This window comes from Manis javanica, chromosome 2, assembly GCF_040802235.1.
Source record: "Manis javanica isolate MJ-LG chromosome 2, MJ_LKY, whole genome shotgun sequence".
NCBI classification, from domain to species: domain Eukaryota; kingdom Metazoa; phylum Chordata; class Mammalia; order Pholidota; family Manidae; genus Manis; species Manis javanica.
In genome coordinates, this window is record NC_133157.1 from 118939196 (window position 1) to 118961148 (window position 21953).

Below are 21953 nucleotides of genomic sequence, written 5' to 3' on the forward strand. Positions count from 1 at the left end.
GACATACGAACTGAGCCTGCGCCAAGACTAGTGCGCACGCGCCAACCCCGGTCCAATCGGAATTTCAAGCCAGGGAACTCCAGGGTGACGGCATAACTTAGGGGTGGGGCGGAGCTCGAGGCCGAATGACGGACGTGACTGGCCAGCCGCGGGGTACACATTCTTTTAAGGGCGGAGGCTCGCCCTTAAGCCACGTCCGGTGAACTGTTCTCCTAATTTGGGAAGGGCCCGGGGTGGGCGGGGCGTGGAGCGGCGAGCGGCTCCGAGTGCGCCGGCGTCGAGCGCTGGGACAGGGCGTGTTCTCGTGCTGAAGCTAACTGGGCTCTGTCCCGCTGCATCTCTGGCACCTGAGTTGCACCCTGGAAGAGCCCGTGCTTCCCGCGCCCCACCTGTCAGGAGCTGCCTTCCGCGGTGAGTGTGTGTGGCTGGCGCGTGGGTTCGCATCTCTCCGAAAAGATATGGCAACTCCCTCCCCACGCCGCCCCATCCCCCTGCCCGGACCCTGCCCGCCGATGCCGGCTTTCCAGGGAAAACGGGAGCGCCAGCCCGGGGCTCTCGCTTTTCTGTCCCTGCACCGTCCCGCCGTCGCTCACGTGCTTTGTTGTTGTTTGGTGCAGATAATGTCCAAGTCTCTGAAAAAGCTGGTGGAGGAGAGCCGGGAGAAGAACCAGCCGGAAGTGGACATGAGTGACCGGGGCATTTCCAGCATGCTGGATGTCAACGGCTTGTGTGAGTTCTGGGGCAGCGCCTTCCCTGGGAGGAGCGGGAAGGGTTTATACGTTTTCCCAGTAACTGCCCATCCTGGTGTGCGAGGTTATAATGGTTTACATCCCACGCCCTGCTTGTAAACATCACTTGTCAAGAGCTTAGCTCAGCAAGTTTGCAGTCGGACCCGAATGGAAAATGGACGAGAGTCTAGGGTAAGAATCACAGTTACTGCTGTACCTCAACTCTTTGTGCTCATTTAGGGCATTTGAGTAGACTTTCCACAGTCTACTTACTAGCCTCCTTGTTTCTTACTTGAAAATCTTTTTTGAATCATTCTTCCTTTCTTCTAATACAGGCTTTGGCTCCTCAAAAAGTTACACCATAAGTATTCTTGTGCGTAGAGTATATTAAACATTTCCTGACTCATTACCTTTTCCTGGATCTTTATTTTCTTAGTTTAGGCTCTTCTTATCTCATTTTTGTGCTTTGTAGTATTTTCCTAACTTTCCCTCTGCCTCACTTTTGCTGCCCCTGTGCTTTAGTCTGTATTGCTTTGAGTGTTATTTTCTCATAATACACACCATATTTTGTAACTTTCTCCTTTAAACCAGGCACCGCAAACTCAAATGCTGGGGCCAGGGGAGGGTGTTAATGAACTCCATAAAGGTATCATATCTGAAGGGGTAGCTTCCGCTTGTGCCACTTGGATCCAAATACTTGTCACCACATGGGACTTTGGCCCAGTGTTACCAGATTTTTTTTTTAAGACGCCAAGAGTCCAGATTTTTATGTGAAATTTTCTAATATTTAGAAGTTGGCAGCTAATTCCAGTATTTGAAAAATACTTCATAGGCGAAACAGAACTTGTTCAGGCTAAAGATGGCTTCAGTTTGGACCCTCTCCCTTAAACACTCTTCCTACTTGTTCATTACCAACAGTTAATGCTCTGAGTTCCTTGGCATGACATGCAGGCCTTTCTGCATCTGGCTACAATCTACTTGAGCTCCTGGTCCTTTTATGCATATGTCCTCCCCACCAAGCCGAACTGATTGCCCTTCCTGACCGAGGGCACACTCCTGGCTTTGTGCCTTTGGAAGTCTTGTTTACACTCTCTCCACTCCTCTTCACCCCAGATCCTTTTACTTATCTGCCAGGAGCCAGCTCAGATGCCACAGCCTGTGTGAAGCTTCTCTGTCTGTAGCAAGCTGACAGTCACTTTGTGAGGTGGGACGTGCCTTGCTTTATGACTCTTGTGACATGGGTTTGTGATGTGTTTTTCATCCAGATGTCTCTCTTCCCCTTTTAGAGACTGGGGGTCCTGTGGCTGTGCTGCGTCCACATTTACCTTCTTTATTATCTTGTACGGAACACAGATGCTCAGAAATGTTTGCTGAATGAAGCAAAGGATGATGGATTTGGCCCATGAGTTTATATGATCCAGACCAGGATGTGACATTGGAGAAGGAGGAGAGATGTCCAGGAGACTGTAAAACATGACAGGTTGCTTCTTAGGCCTGAGCCAAATGTACCATGAATCCTTGGTTTGGCCTGGCACAGATTGTGGTTGGTGCTGTTGAAACATGTCCACGAAAGGAAGGAGCATGAAAAGTTGTAGAGGATTTGCATTTGGTAACCTGAAGGAAGACCCTGCCATTTAACTTGGCTTTCCCACTGCCTAGCGTCTCAGCCTCTGGGATGCGTTGGCCCCGCCCAGTGTGAAGGCTCCTTGGTGGCAGCCACAGAGCAGTTGTCTCTGGTACTCGGAATTGGCAGCTGCAGCGTAGGTGTGTCCCTAGCTGCCCTCTGGCTCTGTCATGGTCATGGTGCTGGTTGGCCACGCTGCCCCAGAGGAAGATGGTGAATGGCAGGCGGAAGGCCTGGCTTGTCTGTACTTTTGGCCCTGAGGCTTTCCACTTCTCAGCAGTCTGTTTCTCATGGGGTTGAAGAAAGAGATTGCTTTCAGCAGAGGAACTTTATACTCTTTAGCTTTGAAGAGGATTCTTTATGTTGTATTTATAAATACTGGAGAGTTTATAATTTATAAAGGGACAGTAGTGTAGCTATTTCAGTTCAGTTGCACTATCTCTTTGAAGCCTTGGATTTTATTAAAGAAGAGATAGCCACTTGCATCCTGAAAAAGATGTTTCCGGTGTAATATTCAGTGGTAAAAAGCAAGGTCATTCTTAAATTTTTCCAAAGTAATTTGAGGAAGTCGTTTGAGGAAGAGCAACAGGGCTTCTTGGGGGCTTTAGGAGAAGTTTGGAGATACCACCTCCTTTGGCCTCTGTCGTGTGTGTAGATCGGAGAAGTGGCTGCTTTCTGCTAGAACTCCCTGCCTTCTGGAGCCTGAAAGGCCCCAGGATGCCTTCAGGTATCAGAGCCTGTATCGCTTACTGTGTCTATTTCAATATTTTTATATATTAAAATATTTGACATGATTACATTAAATGTGGTATAAGAATTCATGTGTCCCTTTACTTATAAAATTGTAACTGTAATCATGATGTTTTATGTATCAATATCAGAATTAAACACAGGCGGCAATTCATTTGCATGGGCAGAGAATGGTTATTGCATCTCCATCTTTTCCTTCCTCATTCTTAATTTCCTTAAAGGTAAGCAGAAATTAAATTTTGAACTGAAGAAAGGGGGTTTTTAGTACTTACAAGCATGTGAAATGTCTGCTTCTGCTTGGGAGAGCTGTGTGTTAGAAATGCAGCCCTTCCTCTGAGGTAGTAAATTGCCTTTGCACCAGCTTTCCAGGCATTTAAGTACCAAAAGCTTTCTGATGGGGAACACTTCACAGGCTGGAGACTGACATCAGACAGGCTCTCCCCTTTTCTGTCAGTCCAGCCATATTCCAGATGTGCACAGATCCTAGTCTGGGAGGCAGAGCCTACATGTGGGGTTTTTGGAGTTGAATGGATGGGGTCAGATTGTCTATTTTCTGTTTAGTACTGTGCAACTGGAGAGAACCTGTCTGAGCCTCAGCTTCCTAGAGTCAGAGGGAAATGTCAGCACTCACTTGCAAGGAGTGTGCTAGCGCTGAGTGTGCTGGTATGTGTCAGGCATTTAGCGCTGTGCCTGGTCCTGAGTTAGTGCTCAGTATGTGTTAACTGCTAATGTGAATGCCACATAGTCTGTAAGTCTCAGATGTGACCAGTGCCAGCCTAGTCAATGGCCTGAGCCCAGAATAGTATGATTAATTAGACTGGGGAGGGCTTTTATATGTCATATGTTGAGGTTTTCTGTGTGACTTAGTAAAACCTGCAGTACTTGGTTCCTTTTGCGTAGGGTTCTTAGAAATACAGATAGCTATTTCTTTGAAATCACCCATCATTTTATTTCTTTTCCTTCATTTTTTTCCTACACTGCACATAATCTGCACGCACATTCTCCGTAAAGCTTCCAAGAGTATTGACATCAAATTTGTTCTTTTTATTGAAGAAATTTGCTGTAGAAGCCTCTCCCGCCACAGCCGCTGGCTCCACCTGGATGGTAAAGTTGCTTCTGAAGCATCCTGTAATCAGCTTCCAGGGGAGCAGAGATCCCATTGGTGGCCAGGGAGACTTTTGTCCATTTCTTTAAATCTTTTGTGATTTTTTGATCTCCAAGTTTACTACTCTCTGGATGGTCAAACGTTTGTCAGTTTGTTTTTCTTTTCAGAGTAGAATGAAATATCTCCCAGATAAGTCTGTCTCCCTCTGAGGGACTGGCCTCTCTAACAGACCATGCAAAATAATAAAAAAACATAATCATGTTATCTGGAAGAGCTGCTCCAAAACCCTGGTAAACCTGGATGTTGTCTTCCCTGTTGGGAATTTTTATCAGCATAGCCTGTCTTTGGGGGAAAGAGAGAGGAGCTGTGAAGACTGTATCTTTTTAGCTATAATATTTATTAAGACCTGTTACTGTTTTACTCTTGAGTTGCATGTACATGCCCAGCTTTGTGTTTGCAAACAGATAGTGTCTTGGCCGGGGAAGCCCTTTTCTTTATACTGCCTCCAGCTAACTGCCCACCCCCCCACTTGTCACTCACAGCTTGTTGAAAGAAGGAATGCCTTCTCTGTCCTCAGAACTGCATTCTTGTGGTGCTTCCTCTGAGAAGCTCCCCCAGTGCTAAATTTTAACCCATCATCCCAGCTAACCTGGAATGTGTCTCCTCTGGGCGTGGTGTGCATATGTCTGCTATCTCTTTGCTTGGGAAGAGTTTATCGAAGAAGGATGCAGTTTCTTTTAGTGAAGAATTCTGGTGAGCTGCAGTAGGAAGCATAGCCGGTGAGGGGAACCATATCCGACCCCTTCCCACTTCCCAGAGGGAAAGCAGTTCACAGCTATCAGGTATGTGATTGAACTGTTCAGCGTTCTATTTTGGTTTTTGAACAAGGTAAACACTGAAAATATTTCATCCAGACAGGAAATAAAAATAAAAATGGTGACCCCTTTCATGTAACTGAACTAATGACCTTTTACTCTTTTCCAGTCATTTTGACATTTTTGCTCCAGTGACTTGGCCTCTCTTTTGTGTCCAGCTTTTGCGTTGCTAGCTGTGTAACCTGGGGCAAGTCAGTTAACCTCTTTGAGCCTCAGGTGTCTCATCTGTAAAATGGGAATAAGAAGAGTAGCTACCTCATAGAATTGCTGTAAGTCATTAGCTGTGAAGTGCCTGGTATACTATCTGGCACATCTGAGTCCAGTCAGGCTGCTGTAACAGGGCACCATCAACTGGGGGCCTTATAAACAGCATCTGGTTCTCATAGTTCTGGAGGCTGGAAGTCCAGGATCGAGACATGGGCAGATTCAGGGTCTGGTGAAGAACCCACTTTCTGGTTCACAGAATTCTTGCTGTGTCCTCACATGGCTGAGAGATCATCTCTCTCCAGTCTCTTGTAAGGGCACTGATACCATTCATGAGGCTCCACCCTTACAATCTAATCACCTCCCAAAGCTCTACTTCCCAAAAAACCATCCCAAATGGGGGTTAGGTTTCAATATAGGAATTTTGGGTGTGGGGGCACTTTCAGTTTATAGCATGGCACATACCAGCCTTAATATTCACTATTAGTATTTTTAAATTGTTTTGTCTATGATTGTGAACAAATGCAAAACATTATCTCTTTAGTTTTTAGAATACTCACTAATGGATTTCTCCAGTGGCTTTGCCTGCTTGTCTCACTGTTTGATCATGTCTGGGCACCTGATGCCTCCCTCCTCACCATACTGAGGATTCAAGTTAGATGAACATGCCCAGTGTGACAAAGTCAGGAGGAAAACAGTGGCTTTACATGGCAAGTACAGAGCCATGAACAGTGTGCGAGGTGGCTAGGGAGAAAGCAGGGCATTTGACAAGATTTTAATTGTGATGTGCTTATGTTGAGAATGTCAGAAGGCATTAAAAACTGTTGGCAGTTTTTCAACTGATTAAAATACTGTATATCATCCAATAATTTATTGAATGCATGTTTTTCATGATGGGCACTTTCTAAGCTGAGTCTTTTTGGGACTTTCCTCCATATTGAATTTTTAAATTATCCAGTGATCAATTAGTATTATGTTGAGAAAACTTTAAACTTTTTCATGGATCTTAAATCAATTTTCATCATAAGAAACCATAACACCCACTGATTTGCCATTATAGCCAGCTCTTAATTATGGTAATATCTGCTAGAATTGATGTGGGTATTAATTGAAAACCAGATCCTGTTATCTTCTTTTCATAAAATTACATAAACCTAGTTTAAAGAAATTTGATCTAGATGTACACAATATCCAGTATAGTGAAGCAAAAACTAGAGATGATTTGTTTACCTCACATAAAGGTCTGTTGTTTGTTTCTTTGAATCATAAATTTGCACAGGTTGTTTTATTTTTCATTTTTTAAAGCAAAAGAGCATAAAAATGTGGCCCAGACAGTCCTTGTAGATCGAATACATGGCCAGCAGGGGTCAGTGTTGAGCCTCTGCATTTTGCTCAGGGCCCTTCAAGGGACCCACGGACTCAAATCCTGCTTCCCTGTCCACTGCTGTCTGGGCAGTTGCTTCCCGCCTCTCTCAGGCCTCTTCCTTAGGGTAAAACGATATCCCCTTTTATTTAGTGTATCACAGTCAGGGACACCTCCTTTGTTACAGTCTGTCTGACCCAAAGCATGTTTCATAACTGCCAGGTAGGCCTCAAGCCTCTGTTCTTGTTCAAACTCAGACTGTCCAGTTTGGGTTCTGGAAGCCTCTTCTCGCTGGCTGCCCTGTCCAGCTGACGTACCTCCTGTCTGTGATCACTGTCTCCCATCTGCCAACAAGCTCTTCCCGATGTGTCTATAGATTCCTATCCCAGACCTAGAATCAGCTAGTCTTCTAAGAAACCCTATTTTTGTTTTGTTTTTTTTTGTTCGTGGGAAACATTTTAGGCTCTGTGGGGAAGTTGGGGTTCCCATGGCCAGGATCCTCACTGAACTTAAACCACCTGATGATGTAACTGGCTTGTTGCTAGGCTACCGCTTCCACACCTTTAGGCAATAAGCTATTACTGCACTATAGAGAGAGCTGACCCAGTGCTCTGGGCAGAGGCAGAGCCGTTAGTGCTCCACCTACCGCAGGGAGAACAAGCCGGGTAATAAACCCTTTCACCTCAAAGAATGTTTGCTGTCAATTTCTTTGGTCACATTGAATCCATAGCAAACTTGCCCGGGGCTGAATCCCATTGGCAAGACAGGCCCAAACTAGGCTCCAGGGGTGCTTATTACTGCTGCATTTGTTCATATTTTTTAGGCCTTTTTTGTGGTCAGAGCTAAGAAGCAAAAGTATTTTTAAAAGTAAAGTATCTGATGAGCTCGTGGGTAGATGCAGTTAGAATATGGGGCTGCTAGGCTTTTGGTCTTAACGCTACCTCTCTACCTCCTCCCACACAGTCCTGATTCTCAGGGAAACAAACCATGATAGAACTTTTCACAGCTACTAATTTAGTACGTGACACACAATTATCAATACTAATATTGCCACCACCAATATTGCTGCAAACAATTGCGCACATGCTGACACCATTCTCCCTTAATTAATATTTCATTAAGCTTTAATTTTTAAAAAGGTTTTCCCTTTTAAGAGTCCCACCATTTCCCTTATTATTAACATCTGGCATAAGTGGTGTGTTTGTTAGAATTGGACCAGTACTGATAACATTATTATTAACTATAATTACTAGTTTACATTACTGTTCACTCTATCTTGCAACATTCTATGGGTTTTAACACATGCGTAATGTCATACTAGTTTCACTGCCCTATATATCCTCTGTGCTCTACTTACTTTTCCCTCTCTCCCTTATCTCCCCCAAGCCCCAGGCATCCACTGAAATTTTATGTCTCTTAGTTTTGTTTTTTCCAGAATATCATATAGTTGAAATCATGTAGTATATAACCTTTACAAAAAGGTTTCTTTCACTTAGCAATATGCATCTAAGGTTCTTTTGTGTCTTTTCCTGGCTTGCCAATCATATCTCTTTATTATTAACTAACACTAATTGGTTATTTCAATAAATAACACTAATTGCCATATTATCCACTCACAGGTTATCCACTCACCTATTGCAGGGCATCTTGGTTGCTTCCAAGTTTTGGCAATTATGACTAAGATTGTATAAATGTGCACTTGGGTGCAGATTTTTGTGTCGCTGTAGTTTTTGTACCCCCTTTGGGTAAAATAACAAGGAGCACAATCGCTGGATCATGTGGTAAGAGTATCTTTGGTTTAGTAAAAAACTTGGATACTGTCTTGCAAAGTGGCTGCACCATTTGTGTTACCTCCGCAGTGTCTGGGAGTTCCTGTTGCTCTACATCCTTGCCAAAACTTGGTGTCAGTTTCTGAGTGGGCCATCTAATAGGTGTGTAGTGGTATCTTTTTGTAATCTGCAATTCCCTGAGGACATATGATGTAGAAAATCTTTCCATATGCTTATTTGCCATCTGTATATCTTCTTTGATGAAGTGTTTATTAAGGTCTATGTCCCATTTTTTAATTGGGTTGTTTGTTTTCTAATGCCCTTTGTATGCTTTGGATAGAATTCTATATCAGATACCTGTTTTGCAAAAATTTTGTCACAGACTGTGGCTTTTTTTTTTTAAATTCTCTTAGCAGTATCTTTCACAAAGGAGATGTTTTACATTTACATTAAAATTTATCATTTATCACCTTTTTTTTTTTTTGGATAGTGTATTTGGTGTTGCATCTTGAAAGTCATTAGCAAATTCAGGGCCAACTAGACTTTCTCCTATGTTGTATTCTAGGATTTTTATGGTTTTGTGTTTTACATTTAGGTCTATGGACCATTTTCAGTTAATTTTTGTAAAGATGTAAGTTCTTTGTCTAGTTTCAAGTTTTTTTTTTCCTGTGGATTTCCAGTTGTTTCAGCACCATTTATTGAAAAGATAATCCTTTTTTTGTTGAATTTCCCTTGCTCCTTTGTCCTCTGACAAAGATTAGTTGACTGCATTTGTGTGGGTCTGTGGATAAAATGAAAGTTCCTGTGACCAGGATTCTCACCTGGCCCTGGTTGGCTAGCTCACTGCATAGGTGTGGGCAATATATGTCATTACAGACTCTATATAAAGAACCCTGCCCAGTGCTCTGGGTGACATGGTGGCATGGCTGCAAGGCTGCAGGAGAGCAGAGCAGAGACTGGAGGGTGGCAGCGCTGAGGACAGAGGCCCAGAGGATGTCTGTGTGGGCAGAGAGGCCCAGAGAATCGCTGTGTGGGTAGAGAGGCCCAGAGGCAGAGACCAGTTTGCTGCATGCAGACTCCTTCTGAGTGAATGAGATTTTAGTGACTGACCTACCACTGTGGAAATAAAGTTGGGTATTACCCTTTCACCCCAAGAACGTTCTACTGTCTTTTATTTGGTCACATTGAATTCATAGTGAACTTGCCCAGGGCTGAAACCCATTGTCAAGACAGGGTCTATTTCTGGGCAATCTGTTATTCTCTTGATCTGTTTATCTGTTTCACCAATATCACACTGTCTTGATTACTGTGGCTTTATAGTAAATTTTGAAGTTGGGTAGTGTTAATTTTCTGAGTTTGTTTTTCCTATTCAGTATTTTATTGGCAATTCTGCCTCTTTTGCCTTCCCACATAAACTTTAGAATCAGTTTGTCAACACCCACAAAATAAACTTGCGGTGATTTTAATTGGAACTGCATTGAGTCTATAGATCAAGTTGGGAAGAATTGACATCTTAACAATATTGAGTCTTCCTGTCCATGAATATAGAGTTTCTCTCCATTTATGTAGATCTTTGATTTCTTTCCTACTTTTTTCATATAGATCTTGTACACATTTTTTTAGATTTATACTTAAGTATTTAATTTTTTTGTGCTAATATAAGTGCTGTTGTTTTCATTTTAAACTCCATTGGTTCATTGCTGTTATATAGGAAAGTGGTAACTTTTGAATACCAACCTTGTATCTTTTATCCTTGCTATAATTGCTTAGTTCCAACTTTCTCTTTTCTTGGTGAGTTTTTCTGGGTTTTCTGAATAGATACCATGTCATTTGCGGACAAAGGACATTTTATCTCTCCCTTTCAAATCTGTGTACCTTTTCTTAACTGCATTAGGTAGTACTTCCAATATGTGGTTAACCGAAGTGGTGAGAGGGAACATCATTTATTTCTCTTTTAGTATTCTTCTTTTCTTTATATAGTTGAGTTTCTTAATTATGTAATTTTCCTTCTCTCTGAAGCACTCTTCTAATTTTTTGTAAGGCAGGTCCATTGGCAACAGTTTCCCTTAATTTTTCTTAATCTGATAAAGTATTTCTCCTTTGTATTTAAAGGGTAATTTTGCTGAATACAGATTTCTAGGTTGGTGGGTTTTTTCCTTTAACACTTTAATATTTTATGCATTCTTGTGTCCCTTGCATGGTTTCTGAAGAGAAGCCCAATGTAACTCTTATTTTTGTTCATCTGTATGGAGTGTTCCCCCAACCCTCTCTACATTCTTTAAATATTTTCTCTTTGTCTTTGGTTTTCTTCAGTTTGAATATGATATGCGTGGGTGTAGACTTTTTGGTAATTATCCTTCTAGGTAATTATCCTACCCTTACCTTTTGCTAAATATTCAAGGAGGGTATGTGTGTTTTGGTGTCTGTCATTAATTTTTGAAAACTCTCAGCCATTATTACTTCAGATATTGGCTCTGTTCCTGTGTCTCTTTCCCTCTTGGTGTTCCCATTGCATGTGTGCCACAGCTTTCATAATTGTCCCATAGCTCTTGGATACTCTATTCCATTTTTTCATTTTTTTTCTCTTTACTTTTCAGTTTGGCACATTTCTGTTGACTTATTTTCAAGCTAATTAATTATTTCCTCAATTGTGTCCAGTGTGCCCACCAAAGTCATTCTTCACTTCTGTTACAGTGTTTTTGATTTCTGACATTTCTTTTTTATTCCTAATTAGAGTTTCCATCTTTTCTCTTCCATTGCCCATGTGTTCTTTCTTGCATGTTGTCCATTTTTTCCAGTGGAGCCTTAGCATATCAATCAGAGTTATATTCCTGTTCCGATAACTCCAAAAGCTCTGTCATGTCTGAGTCTGGTTCTGTTGTTTGCCTCTTCTCTTTACACTGTACTTTTTGCCCCTTAGCATGCCTTGTACTTGTGTTGAAAGCCAGACATGATGTATCTGGGGAAAGGACCTGGGGTAAAAAGGCCTTTAGTGTGAGCTGCAGCTGTAGGTGTCATAGGCTGGAGTTTCCTCTAGTGTCCTTTGCTTTTGTCTTTGGGTTTCTTTAGAGACTCCTTCTTAAGTAGTGTCTGCACATTGTAGCTTTTTATCTGTCATCCCCTATTAGAACCCTACTGAGGTATGGAGAGAGGGGAAGTGTCCTAAAATCCTATTAGGTCTATCTTTTGGTGAGCTTGGGCTTCTGGGTTGTGACCTCCCAAGCTGCTTTTCAGTGTTTTTTTCCCCCTCATGTGAGACAAGAGGGTAAGAAGTGGTGAGGTTTCTTTCTCCTATGTCAGTTGGTCTGTTTCTCCTTTGTAAGAAGAGATGCTTTAGTTTTATTCAGAATTATTACTTGCCCATTCCTCTCCAAGAAGCAACAGGGGTTTTCACTCTGATTTTTCACCCTGAACACATGGTGGGGCTCCTGGAGGCTGGGTCCCCACAAGTTTTACTCTCTCAAGCTAATCAGTGGCTCATCCTCCAGAAACTCATCAGTTGCATTTCAAGCTTCCCTACTGGTTGCTGGCTCCAGCAGTGACTTATGCTTCTGCGTAAGCTGTGATTCCTCTCCACCTGGCTCTCCAATTCTAGAATGGCCATTTGCCCTGTGACTTCAGTACTTTAATGGACTTAAGAAGAGTTGTTTATTTTCTGTTTGTTCAACTTTTTTCTTGCTGTGCAGATAGGAGTGATGACTTCTGGGCTCTTATTTGCTGGACTGGAATCCAGATACAGCTCTAAGCCATTTCTAATTCCTATAATCTGGCTCCCCATTTTTTAGTACATGAGCCATACCTAAATTTCTAGTACATAGAGCCATTATTAAACTCTCTCCCTTTTTAATGTCATCCACTCTTGGTTCTACAGAGACCCATACATTTTATGCTCATGATCAGTCCTTAGGTCATTATGTTGACTGATTGAACCTCAGGTTCTGGTAGGTTTCTTGGGAAGGGCCAAATGAATGCTGTGTCCAGAGTATTTGTATGTTCATGATGTATAATTGTTAGTACCTTTTTAATTTAAAGATCAGTTTTATTGGGTATAGAATAATAGTTTCTTTCTTGAAACATCTTAAATCTGTCCTGTTTTCTTTTGGCTTAAAGCATTTCTGTCTAAAAATCTGATGATAATCTCATTTTATTTCCTGCAGAAACAGTAGCTCATTTATCCTAAATGCTGAAAATATGTCTTTTCTTTAAGACCAGACATTTTACTTGACCATGTCTTGATACAGGTCTTTATGCATTGATTACTTCCCAGGTATGTAATATATTCTTTATGTTTACAGTTTAAAAGATTCATATATTTTTTTAATTTCAGGGGTTTTTTTCAGTTATGGTTTTTAATGTATATTTCTTCCCTTGATTAATATTCCTTTTTCAGGCTTTTTAGTGTGTATGTTGATCTTGTTGCCTGTCTTTAATATTTACCATTTTCTCTCAAATCCCTTTATCTCCTATTTTTAAAAGAAACTTCTACTTTCTATTTCCTGTAAGTCATTATCTGATGTATACCTTTGAATTTTGTCATTAGTTCTGAAATAATTTTTACTTTTCTCTTTCAATTCTTGTTTGAGGTCTGATCTTTCATTTGTGAGTTTTCCTAATTATAGTTTGTGCTGTTTCATGTCTTGTATTGTTTTCTTAATGTGTTTTAACTTGTTTGGACATAGTAGGTTATAATTTTCATTTGTTTTCCATGTGTAACTTTCTAGTTGGTGGGCTTTCATTACCAATAAAGATGTTATTTTTCACCTTATTTTCTTTTTTCCTCATAACAACTCTGTGGGATTTGCTCTTGGTGCTGTTATGTTGCTCATTTTTATAGGAGAATGTCTTCCTGATCTTTCAGAGGGAGACATGGTTCTGGATAGATTTTCTCACTTTGCGGAGCTCCTGTTTTCATGTGGTGGTAAAAACACAATGGCTTGCTGTTGGAGACAGCCTGACCAGTTCCTCGCCCCACTTTTATCTGGACCTTCTCTCTGCCAGGGGTATTGATTCTGATGCCAGTTTCACTTCTGATCACCAGCTATGATTCTGCACCATTATGAGGTATGTGGGGTTTTCCCACACTATCATGCAGCTCTCAGGCACCAGCAGGGTGTCCTACGATTCAGTTCTGTTCTCACATTGTCTACCTGGAGACAGTCTGAGGTCCCAAGGGTAAGGGTGCAGTCCTACAAGACTGATGCCCCTCCCACTGAAGATGCTATTTCAAAGTCCAGGCTGTCCCCAGGGCTTCTGACTGGCTGGCTGTTGATCAGAGGTTCCCAAGACCCCCTCCTCAGCTTCGATTAATTTGCTGGCACAACTCAAAGAACTCAGATGTCTACATAGTAACTGGTGCAGAGTTGACTAGTTATCTGGGTGTCTACCCAGGATAGTAGTTATGGGGAATTAAAGAAGGGGTTACTTGGAGGTCAGGATGAGGGGTGATCCTTGAGTATCTACAGGGATACCTGGAAGCAGAGAGCACACTGTATTATCTGAAACCGAAAGCATGTGTATTCAGTAGTGCTCATGTCTTCAATTTGGCAAAAAATGAACCTGTGGACTGATTCCTTTTCATCTTTGGGACATCTTAATGTGGCATGCAGTTGGCTGTTTGTGGATAGTTGTTGGCTCTATTTGTTTGGCCAGGAAAAAAACAGCATTAATCTGCTTCTTTTTATTAAACAGCTTTTAAAGGCTTCTCTCTTCTTATAGCTTTGAGACCACAAGCAGGTTACTAAGCCTCTCTCTGCCTCATTTCTCTCATCTAAAACTGGGAGGGAGGTGGTTAATAATAGTACCACTAGACAGGCTTATTGCAAGGAATAGATGAAGTAATAAAGCTCTTAGAACTATGCCAGCCACTCTTCAGCATCTGGTAAACATTAGCTATTGTTATTACCTTATTTTGTTTTTTAACATTTTTGCTTCTAATGAGTGGCTGTCAAGTGCCCAGCATAGCATATTGATGTAGTAGACATAGAAATCCTAGTTCTTTCTTGTTTTGTCTCTTTTATTTGTCTCTCAGGATCAAATAACATAATTCAGCCTTTCATTTTCAAATTCTAGAGGAATTTGTGCTTCAGAAAAATGCAGTGATTTTATCAGGATCTCATCAGAGTATTGTCTGGGCCACACACTGCTTGAAACTGCATACTTTGAGCCATGTTATGTAGTTGTCATATTTTATAGCTATTGAATAGATAGAAAGGAATTTTTCCATTCAGGTTTATACTCTTTTTTTTTATGATAGGAATTGCCATCATCTTGAAAAGAATACAGCATCCAGGTATGAATATTATTGTCCCATTTTGGCAAGAAGAGCTCAAGATCAGGACTGTGAAACCTTGGTTGTAGTCCCAGTTCAGATTCTGGTGGTCTGTGGGACAGACAGCCATCCGCCCTGGTGGGTACAAATCCCCTAGTCGGTGACCAGCCCTTGAGAGGTTTGCTTTACCTCCCTGGGCCACAGTTTCCATATCTGTAAAATGAGGAGCTTAGGTTTTTGATTTCCAGGTTTTTATAATTCTGAACATACACTGATTTTATGTTACACAAATAAAATATTTTATGCTAGAAAATTTCATCAATACAGACACACACAAAAAAGCAGGGGTGAATGGGGGAAGATAGGGAGGTAGGAGAATAAGTTGGACTCTGGACTTTGAAGACTCTGGACTAATACTGAAGAACTTGTCAAGCATTCCTCTTAATGAAAGTTTTGAATCTGCGTACCTCCTTCGTGGCACTTCGATTCTACATGTCATAGTGTTTTACTGCCTCCTGTTTATCTTTAGAGTAAGCTCATTGAGGGCAGTAACTGTGTCTCAGATCCCATCTCTGTCACACCAAGTAAGTACAGCCTTGCAAAACAGTAGTAATTTGCCGAGCATTTGTTAATACTCTCCTGTTTACACTTCAAGAGCAACTGACCTTAGGTGATGTGCTGTATTTTTCTCCATAATTCTCCCATCCGTTTTCAGAACTGTAATTTTTCTTTGTCTTTTTCTTGAGGGAGAGACTGTGAAGTGATGTGTTTGAACAGAAATGATGTGGGTGCCACATTTTTAATAACAGTGACTTGGGTCTAGCATACATCCTGGTGGTCATAAAGACCCTAGTCAGTGACCAGCCCTTGGGGGAGTCTCAACACATGTGAATTCTTTGCTCTTATTTATCACAAAAGGTATGACATTTTTTTCAGTGGTCACACATGATAAATGCTTTCTCTTGAATGAAAAAGCAGGTAATTATGGTTGGTAGAACCTTTATCTGCAAATAATAGAATTCAGTCAAGTAATCAAACTTGAAAACTTGCTACTAAAGAGTTTCCAGTTCACCACAATCATTAGTCGTGAAGTAAGGAAAAAATTCATACCATTATGATTATTTTTGCAGTTTTAAATTATGAATGAAATTCAAAAGAAATGCTTTTATGATTCCGGGTGTGTTGATGAATCTGATATTTATATTATATCTTGGTATCAAACATTTTACTGTCTGCCTTCACCTTAATATATTGTCCAAAGCTACATATTTAAGAAGATCTGAATCTGTACTCTGTGACCAAGAATGAAACAATTATCAATGATACCAAAAAAAAAAAAAAAAAAAGAATGAAACAATTTCAGACATGTGACATGGGCAGGCATTTTAATCATGAGTTGTGGAGCCACAAAACCCAGACTGGTCAGCATAGCTTCCTGGTGCTAACATCTGCTGGCTCCCACATCCCCATGGAGTCTCTGAATCAACGTTGTTTAGGGCTGTTGCTGTTTATATCCTACTGGGGACCCAGCATGGAAATGCCATTTGGGCCATCCTGAATTTTAAGTTCAAGTTAAATATTCTTTTTGGTTTACAACTTGGGGAGAAATTGAATTAAAGGATACTATTTGTGATGTCACCTGTAGAGTTGCACAGAGCTTGAATGGTGCCACCTTGAGTTGTCAAACAAGGTGGCCGTCTGAATATGCCAGGAGGTACAACTGCTCTTCTAACGTGGCAATACTTGCTACCACAAGAGCTGTCAAAAAGGGCTAAAAAAAAAAAGAAGGCATTTGCCTTTTGGTGATGGCATTGCTTTTCTAATTGCATCCGTTTTGGAATGCAGTCTGTGAAATGAACTGGTGGGTGCAGCTCAGTTTTTGTGACCAGCTTTGTCACCAGCTTTTGTGACCCTTCATTTGGATCCCAAAGATGGCCAGTTTTGACCTGCCACAAGATTGCAGAAACTTTCAAGCCCATTTTTGTTTTCCAGTTTTCTTCCCCATTTCTGCCTGGCCGTGGTGGTGGTGGTGTTATTTTGCTGGATTTAAATGTCATTCTTTGAAGCTAGAACTTTTTACCTTCTTTCAAGTCTCACCAAAGGAATAATTTGTTTTCTAATTTGCCAAACAAAACTTTGGAGACAATTTGCAGTGTGCCATGTCATTGTGATATGTTGGATTATTTTGAAAAAAGTCTATAATGTCATCTTATGGTTCTGTAGATCTTATTATGCTTCTCTTACCTTCTTTTACTGCCTACTTCATACTGAAAGAGGAGGAAAAAACAACCTCTTTTAAAATAATATCGGCTTCCATGTGTGACGTAGAAATTAGGATTCCTTTTCTAGGAATGTTTACTGTCCTTTGATTTTTCTGATTTTTTGTCATTAAAATACTGGCTGTCCTTTCCAGTCCTGTACCTTCCCTGTATTCTATCTGTTTGCTCAGATAAGCCTGGGATTGCTTTAGCCTCTGGTTCCCGTATGTCCTCCATGTCCAGCTTCTGTGCATGGTGTACCCTGTGCCCTAAAGCATTTTTTGTATGTCATTCCACAGTAAGGAATATCTCCTTCTGAACTGCCAGTAGCCTTTCAGATACATTTCTCTCGATTCCATGACCCTTTTTGTACCTTGTATTTTTGTATCTGGGGTATATATTCTGTGTTCCCTAAACTGAATGACTATGTAGCTTATCATCCAACCAGAACATTTTGAGAGGACAGCAGGCATAATCCAAGACTGTCCAGGCTAACCAGGATGCACAGGCAACGTTATTTCTAAGAGAGTCTCCAAGGTAGAGACTGTGGGCGCTCTGAGCGTGGTCAGTAAATACCTAGTGAGTGGGTACCCGAATGAGTCCTTAGGTGTGTTTCTTGTGAAATAATCGAACCAACCAGTTCCTTTTGAGCACTTCCTGGTTGGCTCCCTCCTTGGCCAGGGAACAATCACAGGTCATATATGGACTGCCAGCAACCTTACCCTGGCCCCACTTCCCCCACAAAGACCTTTTTCTCAACAACTTTGTTTCTCGCTGTTCATTTTGGCCTGCTACAATGTTCACCCAAATACTTTTCTAAAGGCTGGTGGCAGAATGATAGCCAAGGCCTTGTGACATTTAACTGTGTCTGTCAACATCAAACTATGTCAACACACTTCTTAGTTGTTTGGTTGATTTTTTTAACATGTTCTACATTGGGAATGCCCAGGCAAAGCCTACTTTAACATTGCTTTAGGAACTTTAACAATAGTGCTCTCTGTTCTGGCACTGCTCATTCTTGACAGTTTATGGCTAGCAGGACTGTTAAAAGTATGTTACTCACATGGTGGGAGACCTCCCAGTGTGTGATTAAGGTTCACAAGGCGGGTCACTTGGTACAGCCTGGTTCCAAAAGCTGGAACCAGGGCAGCTTTTGTACTTTTGAATAATCCATTCTATTTTGGTAGACCTTTTTTCCCTTCTTTTTTTAACAGTGCAGTTTCCCTACAAGGCTCACAGTGAACTCACCATTGCCAAGTGGAAGGGAGTGGCAGATTGTATGGACACATCTGTTACTCTTAGGTCTTTGACTCTACCAGGTGTTGTGATTGATTCTGGGATTTTGATTCTGTCCAACTTAACTGCCCTTCCTGCAGACCCAACCCTTAGTTGAGTTCTTTGTTGCCTTAAATACTTTCTCAAAGATCTTTTATCAACCTTTTCTTTTATGCTTTAATTTTCCTTTCTCTTATGTACTCTAGCATGTAGCCCTATAACAATGTGAGAAAGAAAAATACATTCTCATGGCATGATCAGGTGAAGCAACAACTGAATTTCTCTTCTGTATTAAAACAAAAAAAACTTTCAAGCTTTGTCAGTTCCTCTCCTGCTAAATGCTTGTTGACACAATGAAATGATTGCAAAGAACCAGTTTTCTCTGGTGAAATCTTTCATTGAGCATGGTAGCTGGGAGAAGAGCAAAATTGTTTTTTCTCAATTAGTTGTTATATTTTAAGAAAATTAATGCGAGAAGAGATGGGAGGATTATCCATTTTCTTTTGTAACCAGAATTGATTTCTGTGATGCTTAAATGGAGTGGTCTGCTAGTGTGAGAAGCTGCTGTCATCTGCCAGTTTCAGTTTGCACCATTGTTTTTGGTAATAAAATCTCTAGTTTTTAGCTGTTATGTGGTCACCTACAATACAGAGTACATTTCCCCAGCTTCCTTACAGCTAGGCATCACTGTATTACAAATTTTAATTGCTTTCATGTGGAAGTACCATGTGCAACTTCTTTGAAAGTATCCTAAGGAGGAAGCCTTCTTTCTCCTTTCTATCTTCCTGAGCGGAGCACAGACATCTTGGACCCTGAGGTGGGAGCCAGCATTGGGTACAGTTAAGTAACAAGATACAGGAATCTCTGGATTGCCTGGGTGTAAGTGGGAGAGAAACTTCTTGTTTTGTCAAACTTGTGGCTTTTGCTGTCACATGAAGGTGACCATAGTCTTAACTCATACATCATTACTCTGTTTTCTCTGATTCGGTCCTAGGGCAGCTCTTTGAGATGCTTTTTTTTCATCTCAGACTGTATACCTCAGAGAGGAATGCTTTATTTGGTGGACAAGAAATCTTAACTCTTACAAATAAAAATGTGCGAGATGTTTGGCGATGTCTAAAATCTTAAAGTCATGTGAGACAACACCTTCGTGGTTCTTTTAAAAACCATCAAAATGCTCTTCTCTTCCCCTTTTCCTTAACTGTTCAGTCCTAAAGCAAGTAAGTGGGAAAAAGAAAGAGAGAGGTGTTCCTTTGTTGGATAGTTGAAAGGACTCAGAGTCTTAGAGCCAACTCACTTGAGGAGCTAACAGCACAGGACAGAGTTCAGCAAGAGTCAGAAAGCACAGGTGAGCACTGGGGCCCAGGAAGCTTAATGGCACAGCTCCTAGGAGCATTTCTTAGTTGCTCAGGACATATTTCATCTCCACATTATGAACTGTTAAAACGTGTGAGGAAGAAGAGCCTGGGCAAAAATATCCAAAAGGTGTCTTTTATGCCCAACTGGTCATGCATGCTGCAGCCAGGGATCGGCTGGCAGTCTGCACATGCCTCAACAGGTAAGCAAGCTGGCCCGTGAGGTTTCTGGAGCGTCTGCAGTGTTAAACCAAATGCCACACCTCTCTAGCTAGCTTACTTCTCCTCTTGACCATGAGTCAGTACTAGACTTGAGGGCATCCCTGCGCACAGCACTGAGCTGCCCCAATCTGGCTGAAAGATAACTGTTTTATAGTGTTACATACAGGGGTATTGATTACATGAGTAAGTAGGTTAAAGATAATGAAAGCCAGACTTTTCACTGTGGGAGAAGAGGTTTCCAAATACAGAAAGGGAGAAAGCTATAATGAACTGTGCGATATTGTACTGGAATTGTTATATTGGTGTGAACTAATGGTTTTCTGTAATATAAGTAGTGGAATCAATACAGGTGTGTGGCTGTTGAAAGCAGTATGGAGGTTCCTCAAAAAACTAAAAATAGAAATACCATTTGACCCAGTAATTCTACTCCTAGGAATTTACCTGAAGAAAACAGAATTCCTGATTCAAAAAGATATATACACCCCTGTGTTTATTACTGCACTGTTTGCAATAGCCAAGATATGGAAGCAACCTAAGTGTCCAATAGTAGATGAATGGATAAAGAAGATGTGGTACATATACACAATGGAATATTATTCAGCCATAAAAAGAAAAGAAATCCTCCCATTTGCAGCAACATGGATGGATCTAGAGGGTATTATGACCAGTGAAATAAGCCAGGAGGAGAAAGACAAGTACCAAATGATTTCACTTATTTGTGAAATAACAACAAAGCAAAACTGAAGGAACAAAACAACAGTAGAGACTCATAGGCACCAAGAAAGGACTACTGGTTATCAAATGGGATGTGTTGGGGAGGGTGGAGGGAGGGTGAAGGGGATTAAGGGGCACATGATTCACAATCACATAGGTTGGTCACAGGGATGGTAGTACAGCATGGAGAGTACAGTTAATGACTCTATAACATCTGCCCTGGAGTAGGGGACTTGATAAGGTGAGTGAATATTGAACCACTGTGTTGTGTATTTGAAACCGTCACAAGATTGCATATCAGCGATAATGAAATAGAATAAAAAAGATTCAGAGAGGCTTGTGACTTGCCCAAAGAATTCCAAGTGAGTATTAAGGGTGTAACTAGAACCAAGACCTCCAACTTCACCTCATGCTTAATGAGATAAGGCAGGTGGAGAAAGACAAATACCATATGTTTTCACTTACTTGTGGAATATAAAAACAAAGAAAAATAGATTCAAAATGGCGGCATGAGAGGTGAGACAGAGAACTCCTCCCAAAGCCAAATAGAATATGAAAATATAGTTAATACAACTAATTCTTAAAGAACAACAGGAAAGAAGTCTGCACCAGACTGCATACACCTGGAGAACAGAGCAGACCTCACAAAACAGGGTAACGTACCAAGCCTTGATCTGGCGGGACCCAAGCCTTTCCCCTACCCCAGCCCACTGGCAGGAGGAAGAGAAACAGAGCTGGGAGTGGGTGGAAGCCTAGGACTGCTGAACACCCAGCCTTGGAGATCTGCTTTGGGAGCACACACCTACATTGCATGGTGCTTTGGAGATTAGTGGGGTTGGAAAGCTAAGACAGGAAGAATACTTGGAGAGACACATTCCAGCTATTTGCGGAGAACAGGGATCCAAATCTGGCTGCTTTGGGACAAAGGAAAGGCGGGCGGTCTGAGGATTCCTAGGAGCGACAGGGCTGCTGAAGGGGTGGGGTTTGCACGGAGTTTGCTGTGCAGGAGGAGGGATAGGTGGACAAGGTTGTCTGGGTGTGCTCTGCCCAGCAGGTTGGGAATTTTCAGGAGCTTTAGGTGTTCCATCCCCCTGGCTGGCTGCTCAGCTTCAAGGTCCCCCACTGTGATACACAGCCTGCAGTGCCTTCCTCCTGGCCTGCAGTGACTGGCTCGCAAACCAGCAGTCCCTGCCTTGGCATCAGGCCAGCCAGAGGGAGGCCCTGACTACAGCAGCTACAAATGCAAAACACAGAGGCTTACACCTGTGTGCTTGGCCCACTGGATCTGATAGTGGAGACGGGGACTGCAGCCAGGAAGCAGGAAACAGCTATTTCCTCCCTCCAGGCATGAGCGCCACTCCCCTGTGAAACCCAACATCACTCCAGGGGCTGAGCAGCTCCAGAGACAAGAGCTTCTGGGCACTAGAGGGTGCCACATAGAAA

The 21953-nt window shown here is 41.7% G+C and overlaps 1 protein-coding gene across 3 annotated transcripts in view; it reads left to right on the forward strand.

Moving 5' to 3' along the window:
• Nucleotides 1-207: 207 nt before the first annotated feature.
• The window catches only part of RSU1 (Ras suppressor protein 1), a 194397-nt gene continuing 172651 nt past the window's right edge, over nucleotides 208-21953 (forward strand). The window contains exons 1-2 of one of the 3 annotated variants that reach the window (XM_073229239.1): nucleotides 208-411; nucleotides 618-729. In XM_073229239.1, the coding sequence (XP_073085340.1) occupies nucleotides 621-729 (109 nt within the window). In that variant the 5' untranslated portion in view covers nucleotides 208-411; nucleotides 618-620. The remainder of the gene's footprint in view (nucleotides 412-617; nucleotides 730-21953) is intronic. The other 2 variants (XM_073229240.1, XM_073229238.1) reach the window with 2 other exon arrangements.